We start from the raw sequence: 22,127 nt of genomic DNA on the forward strand, positions 1-22,127 counted from the left end.
GAAGAGAAGGCTGCGTGGAGACCTCATAGCAGCCTTCCAGTATCTGAACGGGGGCTATAGGGATGCTGGGGATGGACTCTTCATTAGGGACGCAACAAAAACCAACCAAGCCCAGCAAATACTCCCAAGTAACTGCCTGCTTCTCCTGTCCTTTCCCTTCTGTGTCCTGGGAGATATTTACAGATCCTGTAACAATAAAAGGATTTAATCTGAATGCGAAGGGACACATGAATATTTAATAATTTGTATGTATTGCTTCTTACGGTACTACAAATATTTGGAGAGTACCGTCTTTCTCCAAATGTAAGATAGATGGTGGTAATGAACTATATGATCATTTCCAAGCCAGCATCATAGCTCGTGCAGGCTGCTGACAGATACAAGTCCACTGCCCTGTCTGTGCTGGCCCTCATGCGCGCTGCCAGGCAGGACAGCCTCCATCCAGCAGAAGTGCCCTCCAGCCTGAAGAGGTGCTCCAGTAAGGAAAGACAGCGGCTCTGCCGCAGCAGCCAGGCGAGCTTCTTCTTCCTGCCAAGCAAGAGAAACTGCTAGGCCCAGAGGCTTTAGCTCTACAGGCTAGAGCCTATGAGCTGGGTCAGACAGGGCCAGGGGGCAAAACGGGTGCCAGACAAGACCGTTACACTTCCTTGGAGGAAATAGAGCTGATGGAGGGGGAGCTGCCAGAAGGGAAAGGGGCAAACAACAAGTACCACAGTGGGAAGCTGGCCGCTAGAGAGGATGTTGGCCTGACAGCACCAGGGGGGCCAAGCTCCTCTTACTGCTCCTTCTCCATGCCCTGGTCCTGCCTCCAGCCCCCCCACCCCTTTTCAGTACAGCTCTCTCTTCCCAGCCAGCACCAATCCACTGCCACAACTCGTGCCAGCAGACACATCCCTGGCTGCAAGCTGCTTTGATACCCTAAGGTATGCTTTGTTCCAAGGGCCTCAGAGGGAGGGAGGGAGAGAGGAACTTTATCGTTCCCTGTTCTACCCTCACATTGCTCTGTGTGGCCTCAAGCCTCGTCAGGTCTGTGCCCATATGCCTGTGACCAGGTAGGAAATAACTCTTTCTCCCCCGGGTTCTTGGTCGTGTTTCTTACTGGGCCTTCTGTGGAAGGGAAGATGCTCTTCTGGCAACATAAGCGGCACACTGCAATTTTTCAACCTGCGACCTGACAAAGTCTTCAGCGCGGTTCCGGGGAAATGGCCTTCCAAGCAGGCTCAAAGCCTTTCTGATCATTTTCTTTGCCAGCTCTGTGCGTCCCACACCATAGCAGACCTGCACAGGAAAAGGGAAACATCGCAATGTGGACTAGATGCCCAAGAGACTGCAGGGATCTGCCAGTGGCCAGAGAAGCCAGAGCTCTCCTGTCCACTGCATCTGGGGAAGGCATCCAGCTCCATCACTCAGGAGATCCCTCCAGACCGCGCCTTTACCTCCCCTTTGAGGCTGAAGAAGGTGGCATCTTCAAAGCGGGATATCACATTCGCTTTACTCTTTAGAGAGTTCCTCAGGATATCTGCTTCGCTCAGCTTCCTGAGGGCCTTTGTGAAAGCACACGGAGAGCAGGTGAGATTAGTGCAGAGCCCATGGCTACCCTTGTCCTCCCCCATTGCCTCTGGCATCTGTCTTCAGAGGGTCTGTTTCTTCCCCTGGTGATACCTGCACAAACAGTCATGTTTTTGACTGTGTGCCTCAGAGCACAGGCACCACGGATCGTTCAGGCCTCCTCCCTGCTAATGCCCCTCATGCTAAGGGCACAGCACCCAATGCCTCTTCCCACACAAGAGGCAAACCAAAGGAAGAAGTGAGGCTCAGAGCTCAACATCTTCCTTCCAAGGACCCACAAAGTCGTGTCCTAGTGCAACGCAAACTTGTCCTTCCCAGAGCCAGGCAGGACACACTGCAAGCAGGGCGACTCACCATGTAGTAGTTGGAGACATGCAGGTAGGCAGCTGCAGTCTCCAGAAGATAGTAAAAGGCTCTGGCAGCATTGCCCAGTGTTGTGTAGTGGTGAACCAATGGCACAAGCACTGACTCCACGATGCCTTTGCAGTCACATGAGAGCGCATTGTTGTCCTCTCTGTCAGTCGCACTACCCAGAGGACAGTGCCCAGGGGAAGAAGAGAGCAAAGAATACAAGGGTATCATCTAGAGTGGTCTTCCTTCCCAGAGACAACATCAAAAGCCCTTTGTGCAAAGCAGAGCAGGAAGCCACAGACAGGTACTAGTCATACAAGTCCTTTGGGAGGAGGGAGTAAGGAAGAAGCTAGGCTTTCTGTCACCTCCCACAGGCAAACCACCTGAGCCCTTGTGGTGGCTTTTTCCCTGTAGATTTTGCAGTACTACTCTGCAGGAACTGGAAAGCGAGGGCTTCTTTGACACTGAGCCGTGGGCGTCCTTAAGCACTCACTCATCTCCACAGCCATCTCCTCTCAGCTCCCACCCCACGGAAAGCCTCTTCGCTAAGCTAGAGTCACAGCTGACAGCCAAAAGCCAGCATTTTCTTTGTCTCCTCTGCACACCCTGAACTCACTCGCTTCAAAAAGAATCAGAACCTTGTCTGCTCACCCAAAATCCTCTTCCACAAAAGCTTGCTGCTGCTGCTGCTCCTGCTCCTCCTGAGTATCTGTAATACCTTGAAAGAAAACCAGGGACACCTCCCACATGTATCCTGGGATAAGAGTTGCTCTCCCTCTCCCAGTAGGCCTGCAAGGATCCTTGCAAGGTGCTAACACACTGAGGAAAGTCTGCAGTGGGTGTCCACTCCTGCTGGGCTCGTTCCTAGCAGATCTACTCCCACTCGACCCCCAGCACCAATCCCTGGGCTCCCGGAGGGCCCAAATTACAGAGCATGGTGCACAGCATACCTGCAGAGATGTAAAACCTCTCCTTCTTCAGCTGTTTTCCAGCCAGCACCAAGGCCTTCCAGGTGTGTGGGTCATCCCCATCATCAAAGTCCTTACAGCTCCCTTTGTCCTGGGTGCTGCTGACAGCGAAGCGGTGGAAGACAATAAAGTCCCCTTGGCCGCAGCTCTGGCATTTGTGTGCATACCGCTCCAGGAAGGCAGCACACTTGGAGTGCAGGGTGACCCGCTGTTTCTGGACCCACAGCTCGTAGGCAGCCTCCCGCAGCAGCGGCTTATGGAACATCAGCACACCAAATGGACACCCCACACTCTGCTTGCTTGGGGGGGAGGTCTCCACACCTGCAAGGCAAAGGGCCTTTGTATGAGCCCAAGCTGTGGCCAGATGGGGAGCCAGTCATGCCTCGGTGCAGATCCTGAATAGCAACAGTGCTGCTGCACGCCAAGCCCTGCAGCATGGGGTGAAAGGGCTGATGCTAGCACAGCCTCGGGGATGCAGTTCTCAGCTGCACTGGTCCAGGCAGGAGCTGGGGATGTTGTTGCCAGCCAAAGCAAGCCCCAGCCAGCACTTTCTCCCCGCTCTTGGCATGGCAGCCACCAGCCTCCTGAGCAGGAACCCTGCATCACAGGGTAATCAAAGCCCAATAAAAGCTTGCTGAAGACCCTGGGCCATTCTGGAGGGCATCTTTTGTCTGGATGCTGCAGGTGGCTGGGAGAGGATGTCAGGGATTCCACTCGTCCCATGCCTGCGCTACGAGCAGCACTTGGATTCAGGGGAGCAGAGGCATTTGGGACAGCTGGTGGGAACTTCCCTCCAGTGCAAACCTAGTGTGCTTTCAGACTGACTTGTAACAGCTTTGACAAACCCATCCCCAACAGCCATGCCAGCCCTCACAGGAAGGGAATCACGCCACGCCCTTAGGAGCCCATCTGGGAGCTCCTTGTCCACCCCACTGCTACCACTTACCAATCTCTGCCTGCGGAGGGGTGGCTGGCTCCTTGCTAGGATCTTGGACGTCTTCTGGCTCCTCAGTGCTCTCCGTCCACTTGAGGATGTTGTCACTCACTAGACTGTCCAACAAGGTAGTCATCTTGTGCCTCATTCTAATCGGAAGAATGTATGACAGCAGCTGGGTAGTGAACACCGGCCCGATGATGGCTGCAAACTTCAAAACAGTCTGCTCCAGTGGGGTGATCTCGTCCAGCTGAGCCAGCACAATCTCTGTCAAGGAGAAGCCACACGTCTCAGTCCTACCTCTTCCCCACACTGAGGCTGGAGGCACTGCAAAGATTCGACGCATGAACAGGATAGGCTTTGGCCCTACACTGGCCACTTCTGGGCAATTGCAGCCCAGGACAGGTGTCTGCACAATGGCTCCGCTCCTACTGGATTTGCAGTTCACAGGGCCTGGGAAAAAGTGAGACACTCAACAGACACACTCCCCCACTGGGATAGGGCAGGATCCAGCAGGTACATGCGTCCCACAATGTGCCCTGCCAAACCTGGACTAGGTTTTTGCCAGCCCTGCAAGCAGGGAACAGACAACTTTCACCACCTCAGAGGTGAACTCAGAGCTCCCGAGAAAGGTTGTCTCAACTCAGCCAGACCTTACTCTTCTTTTCTTTGACTTTTCTTCTTGGGTTGCTTTGGGCAAAACAACTTAAGAGCAGGAATGTTTCTTCAAGGTTCATACAAATGGCTACTGACAGACAGGAGGGACATTCAACAGTCATTGACAGTTCCCCTGGCTACAGGTGAACTTCCATGAAAATCCACAGGAAAGTGGTTTATTTTTTTTAATTACGTGTGTCTTGGGTTCAGCAGTAGCAGTCATTTTTCTCCTTCTTAGTAGCTGGTGCACTGCTGTGTTTTTGACTTTAGCCTCGGAACAACGCTTGTAACACCGATGTTTTTAGTTGTTGCTAAGTAATGTTTAGTCTGACCAAGGATCTTCTGAGTCTCATGCTCTGCCAGGGAGGAGGGGAAGCCAGGAGGAAGCAGAGACAGGACAGCTGACCCAGACTAGCCAAAGAGGTATTCCATACCACAGCACATCATGCCCAGGATGTAAACTGGGGGCAGTTACCAGGAAGGGTTAGATCACTGCTTGGTCGGACTGGGTATCGGTTGGCAGGTGGTGAGCGGTTGTATTCTCTTCCCTTGTTATTTCCCTTATCATTATTATTATTGGTGGTAGCAGTAGTGGTTTGTGTTATACCTTAGTTACTGAACTGTTCTTATCTCAACCCATTGGAGTTACATTCTTTCCATTCTCCTCCCCATCCCTCCGGGAGGGGGGGTGGGGGGGTGGGGGGGAGTGACAGTGTGAGATGCGTGGCTGGGCTTAAACCACCACAACATGCCATGAAACCACTGTTAGCTGGGGAACTCAAAAAGAAAGTAGCAAGATAGAAGCTGTGTTCAAAGGTGAGTCAGAGGCAAGTCAAATTTTTGTCCCAGTAGAAGATTTGCTTCTGTGAGAAAAGGGAGTCATTTTAGTGTTGCATCAACAACTTTTCCTCTTCTACCTGCTGCTGGAAAGCAACCAGCAGGCTCAAGCTGCTCCACACACAGGAAGGAAAAATGGTTGCCCACAATGCCAGGACTGTTGCTGGTTGGAGCAGAGCCACCTTTTCCAAGGACAGCCCCAAAGCTGAGAGGGTGACTCTGCAGCACAGTGATGCCCAGCCTCCCTCCAGCCCCTGCGGCACAGCCAAGAGCCAGCAGAGTGGCTCTCTGCCCCTCACCTTTCAAGTTACTGGGCAGCATGGTGCTGTCCAGGTTCACGCCTGGCCTTACAATGCAGATCATGGCCGCAGCCCCTGCTCTGGACCTTGAGCTTGCTGTGAGGGATGACTCCAAGACTGCAAAAGCTAGGTGGAGCAAGAGAGAAGGAATGAGGCAATTTGCAAAGTGACCTGCAGCCTGAAAATGTTTCCAAGTTCACCTGAAATAGTCCAAGGCGCCTTCACACCACACAGTACAGGTGCACTGACCTGCGGGTGCTGAACATGCTCTCTAAGCAGAGCAAAATAGTTTTCACTGGAAGTTTCCCGCTCCTGGCCCTCACCTCAAGCTGGAGTTTGTTCTCAGTTAAGCTAGCATTTGGCCAACATAAGTTCTGTGCTCATGAGAACGTCTCACGACCACAACCTACGTGGTCCAGAACCATTTCCCCTGAGGTTTAGCCCCAAGAACTGAGGCCCCTCCAAGCCACAACTTGTGAGCCACTGCTTTGGCTGTCCTGACAACAAGGCACACAGAAGCCCGTGCCTCTGCCAGGCCAAGTTCTGCATGATCTGCTGCAAGATCTTACTCTGCCCCTAATCCATGGGGCAATGAAGGGGCAAGTTTGTGCTGTAGGGAATGCAACACAGCAACTCATTAGTCAGTGGCAAAGGTTCTTACTGTTCAGGTTCTCCCAGCTGTCCTCTGCTTTTTCACCCCACTTCTTGGTGCGGAACAAGAGCATGTCGTTGCAACGAAGGAAGTGCACCAGCTCCTCCAAGTAATACGGGATCCCCAAGCTTCTTTGGACCAGGAACCTGGGCAGGAACAGATCCAGCAGTGATCAGCACAAGAGAAGTAGAATCATAGAATGGGTTGGTTTGGAAAGGACCTTAGGATCATCTAGTTCCAACCCCCTCCCATGGGCAAGGACACCTCACACTAGACCATGTCGCCCAAGGCTCTGTCCAACCCGACCTTGAACCCTCCCAGGGGTGGAGCATTCACCACATCTTTGGACAACATGTTCCAGTGACTCGCCACCCTAAAAGGAAAAACAGTTGAGGTGGGTAGCAAGCCACTCAGGCATAGCTGGGGAGCCAGCATCTTTGTCACAGCTACACCTCACTTCTGAAAGGGAGGTCCTCCTGCTGGCATGTGGTTTTTGGCCCCCCTGAACCTCCAGCCTTTGCTGAAGTCCCTGGGGAAAGACTTGCAGACAGTGCCCAAAGCACAGAGCAGCAAGCCCTGCCTTTCCTCTCCTCAGGAGCTTAGGTGCTCTCTGGCAGCAGGGCAGACCTCTGCCCCAGGGAATCTGCCACACAGCCTGGCCACTTAGACCAAGCCCTTTTCACACCCCAGATATGCTTGGCCTTGGGGGTCTTCCTCCCTTCCTCCTTGTGAAACAGCAAAGGGTTGGCAGCTCCTATGCTTTGTGTCCAGGGAGCTCCCCTGCTCCAACTTACCTCACTAAAGCCCTAGGGATGCTGACCACTCCAAGGTCCTGGCAGAGCTTCTGCACCACAGCTGAAGGTTTCAGCTTCTCTAGTTGAAAGCAGATGATTTTATGGGACATCAGGTTGTTTGCTGTGGCTTTGTGAAAGCTCTCGGTTCTTGCAAAGCCGGGACATAAGCTCATGACCATGAAGACAGAGATGTTCCAGAGCAGAGGTGCCATGATACTCCAGGAGGCGGGGTCAATGAAATGGGCATTGTCGATGACAAATATGGCATTTCTGTCAATGGTCTGGAAAAAAAAGAGTTGTTCTGAGGGGAATCCAGTGGATTCTCAAGTGTCTTACAGGGAAGGAGATTTTGCCTCTGTCTCTTGAGAGGATGCTCTCAAGTCTCACCCCAACCAACTCCGTGCTTGGAAGCTTCCCAATGCCTAATTTCTTTGAGATTTTCAGGTCATGCTTAACATCACCTGCCCTGCAGAAGGAGGGAGCTTGGGCAAGGGAACGCAGAATTCTCTCTCCTCCAGGGAACGCTTTAAGGGAGGAAAGTTACTAGTATGCTTGTCGGGCTATGGAGAGAACATGGGGGGTTTCTCAGGCCCTAGAGGGCAAGGACCAGGTCCTCCCACCCACTCACACTGCTGTGGCGCAGAGCCCAGAGCCAGCAGGGTTGTTTTCCTCCTCTGACCCAGAAGGAGAAAAGGAGAAATGCTCACCTTCTCTAGCACTTTTGCCCAGGTTGAATGCAATTCCTCTTTCCTTTGCATTTCATGCATTTGGCGAACCTTGTCTGAAATGGGAAACTAGACAGAAAAGCAAAGTCAGGGAGAAACATGTCTCCAGGGCTCGCTACACCTACCCACCAAGCAAGATGGCAGAGCAAACCCTCCCTGCTCTGCCTCAGCACCTTCCCTCTCCCCAGCACGGGTGCAAGAGGCCACAGTGGGACTTCAACTAGAGCCTAAAGCAGAGGCTCAGGCAGAGCTGCATCTTGGCGGTGGGCTGAAGAGCTGGTTCTCTGACTGTGGGATCTTGGGCTGGCTGGAGCAGACCACTCACACAGCAATGACCTCAGCACAAGGTCAGACCCAGCCTCATTCCAGTGCTGCTTCCAGAATGCCGAACAAGGCACCAGGCACTGCCAGATGCAGCGCGGGACATTAAGTCACCACATACAGGCAGCCCCCGGGGCCAGGAATGGGAAACATGTGCTGTGACCCCCTGCAATCCCTCCCCCTGAGCTAAGGCACTCCAGCAGCCTTAGAAGACTGCTGAAGAACCAGAAGGGCTCAGGAGAAAGCCTTCTCCAGGGTCAGAGAGGCCTCTCGCTCTCACCTTGACAAGGAAGATGTCATTGAGGAGGCAGTAGTTGCTCTCTTCGATTATCCCGTTGAGATTTGTCCGTAGCACGTGCTCCCTGGCACTGCACGATTCACACTCATGGAGGCCCATCACCCTGGCCATCAGAATACGCATGGCAGAGAAGGACTGCCTCACGTTGACCTCTAGCAGTTCCATGCCAAATACCCTGCCATGCAAAAGCAAAAGGCACTGAGATCCCCAACGGCCCAAGTCTTCTAAGACAAAAGAGCTGGAGTTGCCTTTAGGGGGAACTCTTCAGCCTCCCACTTCAAAGTGGTACCGGGAGTTTCACTCCTTGTAAGAGAAAGGGCACAGAGAGGCAGTTGCTGCCAAGCCACTGGGAGAGCTAGGTCCAGACCCCTTCTGGTTTCTGCAGCGCTGGTCCATGTCTCCCTACCTCCCTACTGCAGAGGGACTTGCAGAGCTAAGAGGTGATCATGGAGCAAGTGGAGTTTGCCTTTGGGCTCCAGACCTTAGCAGTCTGCCTCTCAGCCACAGAGAGGCTTTTCTGGCCCAGTATTCCTTCTGGGAAACAGTCAGGGGGCAAGCAGGGCTTCTGAGACAGGCCACCCTGCTATATGTTGCATCTGGAATCCAATGCAAAGCACCGAGTTTGGGCTTTTTCCTTCTATTTGTGAAGGAGGAAACACCACAGGTCAAGAAGCACCTCCAACACCCCAAAGAGACAGGGGTAGGAGCAGAGCACGCAGGAGATAACTATGGAATGCCTCCATGAGGCTTTTTGAGGAGGCTTCAGTCCAAGGCCAAGGCACACTGGCCAAGGGGCTGGAGCGTTCCATGGCTCTCAGGGATGGAAAGAAGCAGTGTCCCAAAACTACAGGACAAAACCCTGTACCTGCAGCCAGCAGACTGGCCTAACTGGGACAGGTGATTAAGTAATTGGCTCTTCCCAGCGCCCCTTGCGCCCTCAAATGCCAGTATGTGTCTTTGTCCAAAACGGTTAGAGGCTTCCAAGCAGTTGACAAAGAGGTCAATCTCCTTCTTCCGACCTGTGAAGACAAACAAGAAAATGAGCTGCTGGGGCATGCTAGAAAGCAAAGAGCCGTCCCTTTGGCTGGTACCCTCCACCACAGCTTCCCTCCCACTACCACATCTGGCAGCCTACGATACCCCTGCTGCCTTCCAACCCTCTTGTCCCAGCTTTTGCACCTCTGCCTTCCTCAGAGTGGTAGCGGATGCCCTGTCCCACAGAGATTCAGACAGCCCCGTGCAAATCCCCCCTCAGGGATCCAGTACAAGGCTGGAAGGGATGATCTGAGTTGCTTCAGGCAGCTGTGTCCCAAACAGACTTAGAACATCTTCTCCTGGCTGTACGACTGGCCACAGAGCACATCAGTGTTGATACACAACCGTGTTTTAGTTCTTGCTGAAGAGGGCTTGCACAGCATCAAGGCATTTTCTATTTCTCATGCCACCCTGCCAGCAAAAGCAGGCTGGGGGTGCACAAGAAGTTGGGATGGGGCACAGCTGCAACAGCAGACCCCAGCTGGCTTATTTCATTGCATATGATGCTGTGCTTCGCAAGAAAAGCTGGGGAAAAGGAGGAGGAAGGGGGCACATTACGAGTTCCTGTGTTTGTCTTCCCAAGTCCTTGATACACATGTTGAAGCTCTGCTTTCCTGGGAATGGCTGGACACCTGCCTGCCACCAGGAGGCAGTGAAAGAATGCCTGATTTTGCCTGTCATGGATGCACAGCAGCTGCTTTACCTATTAAGCTGTCCGTATCCAGTGGGCTCACTTTTACCCTTCCAATTCTCTTCCCCATCCCACTGTGGGGAGTGAGCAGCCGTGTGGGGCTGAGTTCCCTACCGGGGTTAACCCATGACAGGGCCCAAAACATCCAGCAAGACACTGAGTGATTAAAGGCGTCCGTGATGCTTGACTTTTCCATGTTTACAAGCAGATGCTGCCAAGAAAGCACCTCTGAGGAGTACAAGGGGGAGAACCAACCACCAAAACTCCCCATCAGTCTAGCAGAAGGAAATCTCTTTCCTGATCCCAAGGATGTGGGACTGGTTTAGCCCCCAGGGTGTGAGCAGCTTGAAACAAACCTTCCTATCAGGTCTGGAGCCTGCCTGGGATCACCGAGCGCCTCACCCTGCTTCCCACCCCAAAGATATCAACTAAGTAGGCACTGAGAGAGCCAGCACTTCCTCAGGGCCTCTGCAGGCAACATTATCCCCAGCAAAACCTTTTCCGTTCCCAATACATGTTACTGAGGGGAAGAAACTGGGGTTCAGAAGAGCAAGGCATTCTCCACATACCCAGCAAGGAGGCGTTCTCTGGCATCTTCATGGCAAGAGCCATGCCAAATATGCTAGGAGCAGGGGAAAAAGAAAGTACAAGTCAGTTAGCTGGTTAGAAGCCAAGGGACATCAAGAAGCAGCCTGGCATGGAGGGGCTGGATGTGCTCCTCAGGGTACCTGTTTTTCTTTCGAGCAGCATGTTATCCCCTGCATGCTCCCCCCCACCAAAGTTCAAGCTGGCATGCTGAGAGAGCTTTAAGCATTAAGAAACCCAACAGCCACACCAGGACAAGAGAATATATTGAGAGTCCGTCAACAGAGGCCAGACCCAGAGACATGTGAAAGAAGCAAGAGTGAGCTGCTGGTTAGCAGATATCTTTACTGCGTTGGCCAGGAAAAACCGAGAGTCTTGGAAACAAGGACCCAATGGGCTGGGATTCCAAGCACCTGGCACCTCTGGCTTAAGTCTTCCTGTATTTTCAGAGACTAACATTCAAACCATCATCCAAAAAGAAGGTCAAATCCTGGCCCAGAGGAAGAGCCCAGGTTTGAGGAGGAAGACATGATGAAGAATGTCCTGAGGGTCCACCTTTATCCATGGGAACCAGACTGGCCCAAAGCTTCCCACTCAAGAGCAGCTAGGACAAAACCTTCTTGGGTCAGCATTACCAGGGCATGTGGTAGAGCGAGCACAGCACGGAAAGCACAGTTTGAAAGCCATTTGGACAGAGCCTGAAAGCCAGGTTGTGTCTACCAAAACAAAACCTTCCCCATTCCTGTGGTTTCACTCCCACTCTCCCAGCAAGAGGAAACAGCAGGGAAGAGAGGTAAAAAGCCTCCTACACCAGGGCTTCTGACCGTCTCATCCACAGTGAATGGAGAGCGGCTTCTGCTCTCTCTGCAGAACTCCTCTATGCTGGCCAAGCTGGACCCTTGATGCCACCATCCCCTCATCCAGACTTCTCAAGAGGACACTCACCTGTTGGTGGTGATCCCCACATATTGATAGACAGTGACAGGATGTTTGAAGCCTTTCATCTTTCTCTCCGGCAGCTCCTTGAAGTAGCAAGAGGGCAGCCCAGAGCTGGCACAGGTTGTGGTATCACAGGTCACCAGCCCAGAGTAGCTCATCATCATCCGGGCTGCCAAGTTCACCTTCTGGCCAATGACTGCCAGAGAGATGAAGAAAGAGCACACAGTGATGTACCTGTGCCACCAGCTCCACAGTGCCCTTCCAGACCAACGGCTGCCCTACATCCGACACCCGCAGCCCCACAGTGGGTTAAGCAGATCCCAGGGGAACAACCAGCTGTGGAGCCCAGTGTCCCACCCCAGCCCAGGACTGGTGCTGCCTGGGCCATTCCTGGCTGGTTGTTGGACAGGCACTCTCCCCAGCCTGTCTTCCTCTTCCCAACAGCTCACGCCAGTTTCCCACACCGCACACACGTGCTTGTACCTGTGTACTCGTGCCTCAGAGGGTGGCCAATGAGGCCACAGAACGCCATCCCACTGGTAACAGACACAGACACTGTCCTGGCACACAGGGAAACAACACGGCTTCAGAAGCGCTCCAGGTGCAGTCCTGCCCACCCAGCTTCATCTCTTCCCGCATCTCCCCTCAGCACTAGCCTGGGCCACTGGCCATCCTGCCCTGCCAGCCTGGGGTTCGGGGTACAGAGAGCTCAGGGCTGTAAAGGACCCAGGCGGCAAGGACAAGGAACAGGGCTTAGAGCACAGGCAGGAACTTTTGGGCACTTCTCCTGAGACCCCCTTCCCTGAGCTGTGACCTGTGACCAGTGGGAAAAGAGGGAGGGAAGAAGGTGCCACAGCGTCACTGCCTGTGATGACAGCAATGTAAGATCAGGTGTCTAGGCCCCATCACTGTTCACAGGCCAGTCACCCAGAAGGTGCTGCTTCTGGCACCAAGGAGCCTCTCGCCTTCACTAGGGCTCATTCCAGCATGGTGGCTAGCAGGGTGTGCTTGGAGACACTCTGCCTGGCTGCCCAGGGATAAGCCCAGGGGTTGCCTGCCACCTCTCAGGGCACTGTTTCCTTCCTGCCAAGGAAGGGAGGACAGGGGAGGGTAAGCTAGACGCAACACTCTTTCTTCCTCTGCTTTACGCTGGCCCAGGCAGCATGCGCTCCCTCAGCCCCACCAGACACTCACCCTGTTTTTGCAATGATCTTGGAGCACGAGTTGAAGATCTGAAAAGCACTCTGCAAGGCATGAATGCTCTCATGGGCCAGCTTTACTCCAGGGAGTCCGAACACACAAAGGAATGTACAGCCCTGCCAAGGACAGATGCAGCACATCTTGCCACAATGCCTAAGAAGGAACCTTCCCCTCTTGCTCAGTATCCACCCTCTTGGGTTGGGGGGAGATGATTCCACCTCACACTCACTTTGTCAAACAGGAAGACTTTGTTCACTTCACCCTTGTGAGGACAGACGATTTCCTGCATCAGGCTGCTGACTTCACTGAGGACACTGCGGAAAGATACTATGTCCTTTGTATCAAAATTCAGGTGGAGGAAGAGGATGGTGACTGGCCGTAGCTCACAGAGGAAGTCCTGCGGCACTCTGTCTTCAAGCTGGAAGACAAGAGCATGACGGCTTCACAAGCCTGCTCTCCCAGGGGCTGCCCACGCCAGGTACAAAGGGAGAGCTGGTGTCCTGGCAATAGCAGGTACTAGTAGGGGAAGAGAAGATCCTCCTCTCGGTTTAAATGGTCGGCAGGCTGCCCAGCTTGCAGCAGTCAGATACCAAATCAGAACACAAATGACAAAGGCGAGAAGGGCGCTCCGGTAACACCCCATCTTGGGACAGTTACGGACATGAGTGGTGACACTGAGCGATGCTCATGGGGCTTCAGTGGATTCTCCCCTCTATCCTGCCATCACGTCCACAGAACATGAAGAGCCATACCCACAGAAAAGACAAGAGATGCAAATGTCTGCCCCACCACCCATCTCTCTGAGGACAACTCATCCAGTGGTGCAGCACCTGTGCCCCTTGGCCTAATTTGCCCACATTGTCATCTCGGGATGCATTTTCTTTGTTTGGCTTGCTCTCATGGAAACTCCCTCTCTGAATGCACCACTTCTTCTGCCCTGCAAAAAAAGCAGCCCCAGCAGCAACAGCCCAGGCGTACCTTCCTGAGAACAGCTTTTGGGATGTAACTAAGTATGTCTCCCACATCAGTATCAGGGTTCAAGAAAAGAGCAGGCCTGACAGCATCTGCGGAGAGGAAACACACATGGTTGCTGTGGGAAGATGGGACTACGAGCTGTTGGAAAGCAGGGGCTAGCACTGGCAACAGGGGAGAGACTCCTGCGTTTGCTTGTGTTGCCACCTGCAGGTGCTTAGGGCAGAGCTGTCCCCTGGAAGGAGATGGCAGCAGCAGCAACTGCCCCAGCTGATGCACAAGAGGGCCAAAAGCATGACTGCTAACTGAGAGGGGAAGAGGGGAGCGGTAGTTCATCCCTGACCCCTGCAGCAGCCAGGCCCCATGTTTCCAAGCAAAACCAAAACAAGGTGAATCTGGCACTCACATTCGTTTTCCGTGAAGCAGCACTTCTCCTTCTGTGGAAGCTTGTCTAAAACATTTTGGCATTCCGACAGAGACATCTGGTTCATGCCCGTAACCTGAAGGTACACAGAAGGAAAGCACTTGACACTGGCTTCTCCAGGAGTCCCAGGGGACAGATCCTGCCCTCCACTGTCACTGTCCAGAAAAGGGGAGAAGAAGCCTATCTGGCTGGACAGGACAGCAGTGCTTCCTCAGAAACCCTGGAGCTGAGCAGACGTCTTCCAAGCATCCCCCAGCTGTCAACAGCTCCGTGACCCACGGAGGACACTGCTGGTGGGGCCAAAACTCTTCCAGTGCCTCCTGACCCCTCAAACCAAGCAAGCCCAGCCCAGAGTTACTCCTAACATAAAAGGACAAGAGCATCAGCTGCTCTCCCCTTTCAGAGCTACAACTCTCTCCACATTCAGCTCTTCAGCTTTCTGAGGCCTCCCTCCTTCAGGTCCAGGTCCTCAGAATGGCTCTAGATGCTGTCCCATCCACCTACCTTCACAGCTGTTTTGCCCGCAATATGGCTGGTTCTGAGCCTGTGCTTCTCACATAGCTCCCAGCAGGAGGCTGAGAGGACAATTTCACCTGCTTCCGCAAGCTTTTCGGCCTCACAGACATCCTCCAGGGCCTTGCCAATGACACAGAAGTACTGCTGCCTCTCGTCTCCAAACCTCAGGTGGTGCATATTCCCTGCAGAGATCCCTGGGAGAGAGAGAGGGAGAAGCAGAGCTCTACAGCCTCCAGCATTTCAGCTGTTCAGAAGCCAATCTGAACCCCAGTGGGGAGATGGTCATTATGGAGGGGGAGGGCATCCTCCATCCTTCTCGAGGGGCTACTGACACAGGACCCTTAAATGGGTGTTAAGAAATAGACAAACCAAGTGGACAGTGACACTGTGTTGAGAGTGCTGGCTGTCTTAACCTGCCCCAGAAACCCAGCAAACCAAGCCCCTGATCACCGCCCACCCCCTTTACATGCAGGCGGGTTGTAGCTGTCTGCTCAAGAAAAACTACAGCCTGCAAAACCCTTCTCACAGCCTTAAGCAATGCAGCTCTCCTTTGCTCTTTGTGAAAGGCAGGGGAGAATCCAACACGGAAAAGGATGCAAAGCTGCCTCCACCTGAAAAATGAAGGGATAAGTTCCTCCTGCAGGCATCTGGCCGACAGCAGATGCTCAAAGACCCCAGTATTCAACCTGACACCTGCTCTTCCTTTGAGCTTCACAGAATCATAAAACCATAGAACAGTGAGGGCTGGAAAGGACCTTAAGATCACCTAGATCCAACCCCACTGCCATCTCGCACTAGACCATGTCACCCAAAAGGCCGCCAAATTGGTCAGGCAGGATTTCCCCTTAGTGAAGCCATGCTGGCTGTCACCAAGCACCTTGTTGTTTTTCATGTGCCTTAGCATGCCTTCCAGGAGAATCTGCTCCAAGATTTTGCCAGGCACAGAGGTGAGACTGACTGGTCTGTAGTTCCCTGGGTCATCCATTTTCCCCTTCTTGAAAATGGGGGTTATATTTCCCTTTTTCCAGTCGTCAGGAACTTGACATGACTGCCATGATTTTTCAAATATGATGGACAGTTGCAACTTCATTCACCAGCTCCTTCAGGAACCGCAGACGGACTGCATCAGTTCCCATGGGTTTGTGCACATTCAGGTTCTTAGGATGATCTTGAACCAGATCCCCTCCTACAGTGGGCCGAAGGTCTTCATTCTCACAGTCCCTGCATCTGCCTTCCAGGACTTGGGTGGTGTGCTCAGAGCATTTGCCAGTGACGGCTGAGGCAAAGAAGTCATTAAGAACCTCAGCCTTCTCCAAATCCAGGGTAGCCAGTTCTCCTGATAGCTTCTGGAGAGGGCCCATGTTGCCCTAGTCTGTCTTTTTATTTGCTACATACCTATAGAAGCTCTTCCTGTTATCTTTCAGATCCCTTGCCAGGTTTAATTCTAACTGTGAACGCACACAAACCCAGTGGTCTGGTGTCCAGCTACAGGTGGCCCCTTGAATGCTTGCAGGAGATGCTTTCCTTTGGCGCTAGCCCCAGGCGGGGATCCCCGCATTCCCTGCCAGTGTGAAGCACAGGAGAGTGCCACAGATCTGCACCTGGCACAGCACTTGTACCTATCTTAAGTCGGAATTTCTGACCCACGAGCATGTCATGCCTCCGGTACTTCTTCTGGATCTGCCAGCTACAGTGCACCACAAGGCTGATGGTCTTGGCCATCTCACTGGGTCTTGCTCTCCACAGCAGCAGCACAGCATCCCCTGGGGAAAGCAAGGGAACGTCAAGGCTCTGCTGAGACCTGACTCTCCCTGACCTACGCTCCATGGCAGGGACAGCAGAAACCAGATGACGTGCTGAAAAAGATGGACTTGTGGGAGGCCATAGGCCTCTGGAGGACCTCTGGACTCGCTGGGACTCCTCCTCCTCTTGCGGCCTGGCAGCCTGAGCTGTGCTGTCACCAGCCCGTCCCTCCATTCCCCCGTCCCCCCGTCCCTCACCAGCACTCCAATAAATGCCTTCGGCTTCACCTTCTAGTAGGTCTCCTCCTCTCAGTGCTGCCTCTGCCCTCACCCCCAGCACAGAGCCCTGCAAGCTGAGGCAGAGGGAGGGGAGCCACCACCCTTGCCGAAGCCAAACTGCAGGCCCAGGGTGGGAAGAGAAGCCTGGAGAAAGTGCGCTGCAAAGGCGTATGAGAGTGGCCAGGAAGACGGCTCAAGGTGCTGCACAGAGCCTCTGAAGGAGGACAGCAGAGCTGCCACAGCAGTCCCGTGCTGCAGATTAATACCCATGGGCATCATCATCCTAAGTACGTACCAGCAAACTTCAAGATGTCACCTCCAAGAGTCAGCATGTCTGGAGACAGAGGGAAGGAAAGGAAGAGTCATGTGGACACCTTCTTCCATAATCCACAAAGGAAGCCCCCGTGCTCAGAGCGGAGCACCCAGGCGATGGTGCACTATCCGGCACAGCTTAGGAAAAGCACCACCCTGGCCTGCCTCCCAGGCTCCCAGGGGCTGCAGCCCTGGTACCTGCACAGAAGGCACAGAGGCATGGCCTCAAGCTGCCACCTAATTTTCAGAATGGTGGAGGCTGGAAGGAACCTCTGGGGTCCATCTGGTCCAACCCTGCTCTCAAGCGGGGCAGAGCCAGCTGCCCAGGACGCTGGCTAGATGGCTTTGGAAGAGCCAAAAGAGGAAGATTTCTCAAGCTCCCTGGCAATCAGTCAGTCACCCCTCACAGCCAAAAAGTGTTTCCCAACTTACAGAGGGAAACTGCTGTGCTTCAGTGCGTGCCCATGGCATGGCCTCTGGTCCTGACAATGAGCACCACTGGAAAGAGCCTAGCTCTGTCTAATCTGCTCCCTCCCTTGAAGTTTTAGACACATTACTGTAAGATCCCCTGAAGCCTTCTCTTCCCTAGGCTAAACAGGCCCAGTTCCCCCAGCCTTTCCTTGTAGGAGAGATGCTCTAGACCCTTCATCCTCTTCGAGGCCTCTTCTGCTTTTCTTTACAAATGCTGCCAAAGGGGTGTCCAGAATGTGCTCATAATCAGCTCAGAAGGGTCAAGACATCCCCTGAGAAAATGGGCTTGGAAGGGTCTCTGTCTCTCCCTGTCTTTCCCACACAACGCCAGTGCCAGCATGTCCAGGTCACTTGTGCGCTGGCACTTGCTTGGTGCTCTCAGCCTGCTCTGGGCCCCCAGGCACCATGGAGCTGGGTGTTCCCATCAGAAGCACAGAGGTGGCTGCTGAGAAAGTGGGTGCCTCCTTGGCCACAGTGGGGAGCAGAAAGGACCTGCACTTGTCCTGACTTGCCAGGAGAGCCTGGCCGTTCTCACTGTTCCTCCAGGCCACAGAAAGTCCCAGCCCTTCCAAGGAAGCAGGACTAGGTTGCCCAGGATACCAGCCTCCCCATTCCATGAGCAGCCCTATGGCCTGCCGCCAGGCAGTCCTGCAGCATGGCTCTTACCCTCCAAAACGTCACACAGGTAGTGATTGAGGTCTTCCGCCAACTCATCAGTGCCTCTCTGTGAACCACCCTTCCAGATACAGTGCTCTGTCAAAGAGGTGAAATCTGTAACAGAGACACCCAGAAATCAGGAAATGAATGCCCTGGGGACCAAAGGACCTGGCAGCCAGTTCCACACTGGCCAGCCGGGGTGCCCAGCCCGGCACCTTCCCATGCCCCAACACAGTGTGGGTTGCAGCAGTGCTTAACCACCCATGATAGCCCATCCTTTTTGGGAATCCCAGCAGAAGACCTCAGCATTCATTATGGCCACTCACTATCAGCAGCAGGGGCAGGGCTCCAAAGGGCCTGGTGTGTGCCAGAATGGCTCACGTTCCTCGATGTCACAGTTGCTCCTCCCTGCGCACCCTACCTGAAATATCTGCAAAGAGCAGCACTCCGTGGACTGCCTGAAAGCTGGTCCCGAGGTAGTCGCTAGAAACAAGGCTGGGGAGAAAAGCTGCTGCTTTGTCCAGCTCTGAGCTGCAACGTTTCCTCTCCCAGGAAGAAGACGCCATCTGCACCCTGTGGTGTCCGGGGTACCTCAGGATCATCTGCTGTGCCCAGCTGGGAGAAGAAATATGACCCCAGTGCGCCATGTGAGGTGCCTGCATGTGGGGCAACTGTCCCTCTGCCCACAGGGTGGCCACAGTCACTGGCAGTGGCCTCCTCAGTAGGTCTTTGCTTCCCTGTCAGCTCTCCGCACACATCACAATGAGCTGACAGTGACATTCTCTGCGGGTCATCACCTTTGGAACTGCTGCCCCGTGGCCGAGGCTTCCTCCTTGACACTGGGCCACTGGCTGGAGGTGGCCAGCACCACCCCATTGCTTGGGGACAGCACCCAAGGGAGGCACATGCAGACCTGCTGCAGTGCCTTGCACACACAGCTGTTTGAGAGCACTGCTCCTTCCCGACAGCGGAATAGCTTGTCACCGTTTTCCCAGTAGTCTTGCCCGCTTCTTTTTCCAGTGCTCCCTTGCTGCTGCAGCAAAGGGAAGGGACAGTGCTCTCTGGTCTGGAGACAGGAGGGGGAGAGGGACTGGGAACCCTTGCTGGGCTGTATCTGAAGAGCACCAGGCAGCATGCAGTGGGCCACCCAGAAGTCCAGGACAGACTCCAAAATGGTGGGCATGTTATCTGGCAATGGAAGTAGTTAAGATTTTGTAAAGGGCTATGTGTATGAAAGCTTGGGGATGTTGAGTTTACACTTGCAGGTAGCAAGGAAAAATGTTTCCTTACTGTCCTGGGTCCAGCAGTAGCCGTCATTTTTCTCCTTCTTAGTAGCTGGTGCAGTGCTGTGTTTTTGACTTTAGCCTCGGAACGACGCTGATAACACCGATGTTTTTAGTTGTTGCTAAGTAATGTTTAGTCTGACCAAGGACTTTCTGAGTCTCATGCTCTGCCAGGGAGGAGGGGAAGCCAGGAGGAAGCAGAGACAGGACAGCTGACCCAGGGGAACAGAACAGGGGTGAGCAAGTGGCCCCGTGGTCCTTAGCTGCCGGCTGGGTTGAAACCATGACACATCTCCAGTGCAGACTTCCCTCCTGCCTCTCAAGGGGCTCCATGATGTTGGCTCCACGACACAGGCTCAAAATGCCAAAATTAATATTTATGGGGTAGAAGAAGGTGAATCCCATTGGTTGCAGATGCTGTCCCTACGTTAATATTTTTTTTCCTCCCCATAAAATCTAGTCTTTAGGTGCTGTTGCAGAATGACTCTAAGAGCAGGACCATAGAGTTCTGGAGGACTGTGCAAGCAAGGCAGGGGGTGGCCCCCACAGGTGGCCGGAGATCGGACCTGGGAGGAGAATGTGGAGGAAGCTGTGGGGGGGCTAACCAATACTGTTGTGCCAAGAAGGAGTGGCTGAATACCACTCCTATATATATGTGAACTGCGTCACAAATAAAGCAGAAGCTGCTTATCACCCATATTGGGTTAGCGTGTCTGCTTTTCCTCGCCGCTTACAAATGGCGCCCGAACAGGGACGCAGACTACAGGGCCCTGGTCGCTGGGGACCCGGATTACAGGGCTCCGACTAGCGGGGACCCGGAATACAGGGCCCCGACTAGCAGGGACCCGGGATACAGGGCCCCGGTCGACGGGGACCCGGATACAGGGCCCCGGTCGACGGGGACCCAGATACAGGGCCCCGACTAGCGGGGACCCGGGATACAGGGCCCCGACTAGCGGGGACCCAGATACAGGGCCCCGGTCGACGGGGACCCGGATACAGGGCCCCGGTTTAACGGGGACCCGGATACACGGCCCCGCTCGACGGGGACCCGGAACGGCGAGTGAGCGGCGCCGGCGGCAGTGGCCGGGAAGCGCGGGCAATGCTGCTGCGGTGGCGTGACGGACCCGGGTGCTCGGACTAACCGAAAGGAATCCGCCGCTGGGGCGAACCAGACACTGCTGCGTCGGGAGGCCGATCCGGAGACCGAGGTTACAGGACGACCCAGAAGAAGATGATCCGGAAAAGGCTGGCCATGAAAATGGACCGAGAGGTAGCCCTGGACTTATTACAGTGCTTTTTATAAGAGCGGGGAACTGAGCCCTGAACTTTTTACAGTGCTTTTTATAAAGCGGGGAATTGAGCCTGAGACTCTAAAGCAGCTAGCAGGTCTAGCGGCTAGGGAAGGCTAAGGGATTTTTTTTGCAGATCCTAATACAATATTTGAGGAGAGTGAGTGGCGAAAGTTTGGTGATGAACTATTTGACTCAGTGCTTAATGATTATAAAAAGGCAAAGAAACTCGGTAAACCACGGAGGGAAGTAATGAACTGTATAAAAAGATACAAGGCAGAAAAGAAAACTGCCGCGGTAGCAACGGAGAAACTAGGAACAGACGTCCCCGGTCGGTTGAAACCGGGGGAAGATTACAACTCGTTCCCCCCCCCAACTCGCGGGAGCACAGGGTTTCCCCCCACCCCCCACCCCCACCCCCTTCCTTTTCTCCCCTTCCATCAGAAGGTGCCGCGGAGGAGGTGCAACCCCCTGCTCCCCCACCACCCCAGTTCCGAAAGTAGGGACTTTGAAAAGGACAGAGAAAGTATATTAGAAGGTATACGTATGATAAATGCCGAGGAATCCGAAAGAAAGAGGGCGGTGCCTCGGCGCCGGATCGATTGCGGCGCCACTTTGAAGCACGCAGTAGAAAATAGGGATCATGCGCGAGCGGGAGATTTAAAGGAACCGCGAGCCTCTCCAACCCACTATGCCCTAGAGTGAAAAAATTTTTAACTCAGTCACGGAGGAGCCAGGTCTGCAGATGGCTACATACCGAACGAGATACATCTGATAAGAAAGACACAGCTGCGAGCACCGGAGACCCCGAGTTCGGCGCAGGATCAGCCCCCGAATCCCCTGAATCCGAGCCAGATTTATATCCTCTGCTTCCAGACCCTGACTCTTCGTCTCCCGGGTGGGTCTGCTCAGACTTACTGGCCCTGGAGACGCTCAGTTGTAACAATGGATAATCAAAGAGGTGAACATTACCGGGGAATTTTCTGCAATGGGCATCTTTGCATATCCTGTGTTTACTACACAGCAGGGGGCTAAAGAGTGGGAAGCTCTTGATCTCAAAATAGTTAAGGAGGCCTGACAAACAGTGACCACGTATGCGTTACAATCCTCTTATACTCAAGCTGTGTATGTTATGATTTTTTCTTGCAACTGACAGGGGGAGCCCATACAGTTTCTCTGTGATACTCATGTACTAGAAGTTGGTAAATATAAGTATGTCCAGGTTTCTATCAACCCTTGGAGACCTCTGTAGATACTGCTGGCCACTTCTTCCAGCACAGGCTGGCCACCTGTGTCGGAATGAGTGTGCATTTTGGTCAGTATA

The 22,127-nt window shown here is 53.7% G+C and overlaps 1 protein-coding gene across 1 annotated transcript; it reads right to left on the minus strand.

Moving 5' to 3' along the window:
• Positions 1 to 326: 326 nt before the first annotated feature.
• On the minus strand, positions 327 to 19,411 carry LOC133274850 (adenylate cyclase type 10-like). Its single transcript, XM_061464332.1, has 26 exons — positions 19,026 to 19,411; positions 18,650 to 18,843; positions 18,238 to 18,342; positions 17,084 to 17,122; positions 16,387 to 16,530; positions 14,756 to 14,961; positions 14,234 to 14,327; positions 13,834 to 13,919; positions 13,085 to 13,273; positions 12,850 to 12,971; positions 12,139 to 12,215; positions 11,662 to 11,851; positions 10,701 to 10,753; positions 9,271 to 9,424; positions 8,388 to 8,580; positions 7,769 to 7,855; positions 7,062 to 7,342; positions 6,277 to 6,413; positions 5,616 to 5,741; positions 3,835 to 4,089; positions 2,871 to 3,209; positions 2,572 to 2,638; positions 1,924 to 2,095; positions 1,437 to 1,544; positions 1,100 to 1,278; positions 327 to 528 (listed from the first exon to the last, which is right to left on the minus strand). Exons 1-26 carry the CDS (start codon positions 19,409 to 19,411, stop codon positions 327 to 329), a joined length of 4,185 nt encoding a protein of 1,394 aa, XP_061320316.1.
• Between the last annotated feature and the right edge of the window lie 2,716 nt (positions 19,412 to 22,127).

The sequence above is a fragment of the Pezoporus flaviventris genome, unplaced genomic scaffold (genome assembly GCF_033815535.1).
Source record: "Pezoporus flaviventris isolate CSIRO_AGI_PZ_B2104156 unplaced genomic scaffold, CSIRO_AGI_Pfla_v1 ptg000002l, whole genome shotgun sequence".
Classification (NCBI taxonomy): domain Eukaryota; kingdom Metazoa; phylum Chordata; class Aves; order Psittaciformes; family Psittacidae; genus Pezoporus; species Pezoporus flaviventris.

Coding starts and splice junctions, on each gene's coding strand:
- LOC133274850 (XM_061464332.1), bottom strand. CDS start 19,411: ATGCCCACCATTTTGGAGTCTGTCCTGGACTTCTGGGTGGCCCACTGC. Junction 13,274..13,833: donor CAAAAGCTGTTCTCAGGAAG/GTACGCCTGGGC, acceptor CTTGTCTTCCAG/CTTGAAGACAGAGTGCCGCA. Junction 7,343..7,768: donor GGGCAAAAGTGCTAGAGAAG/GTGAGCATTTCT, acceptor TTTTTTTTCCAG/ACCATTGACAGAAATGCCAT.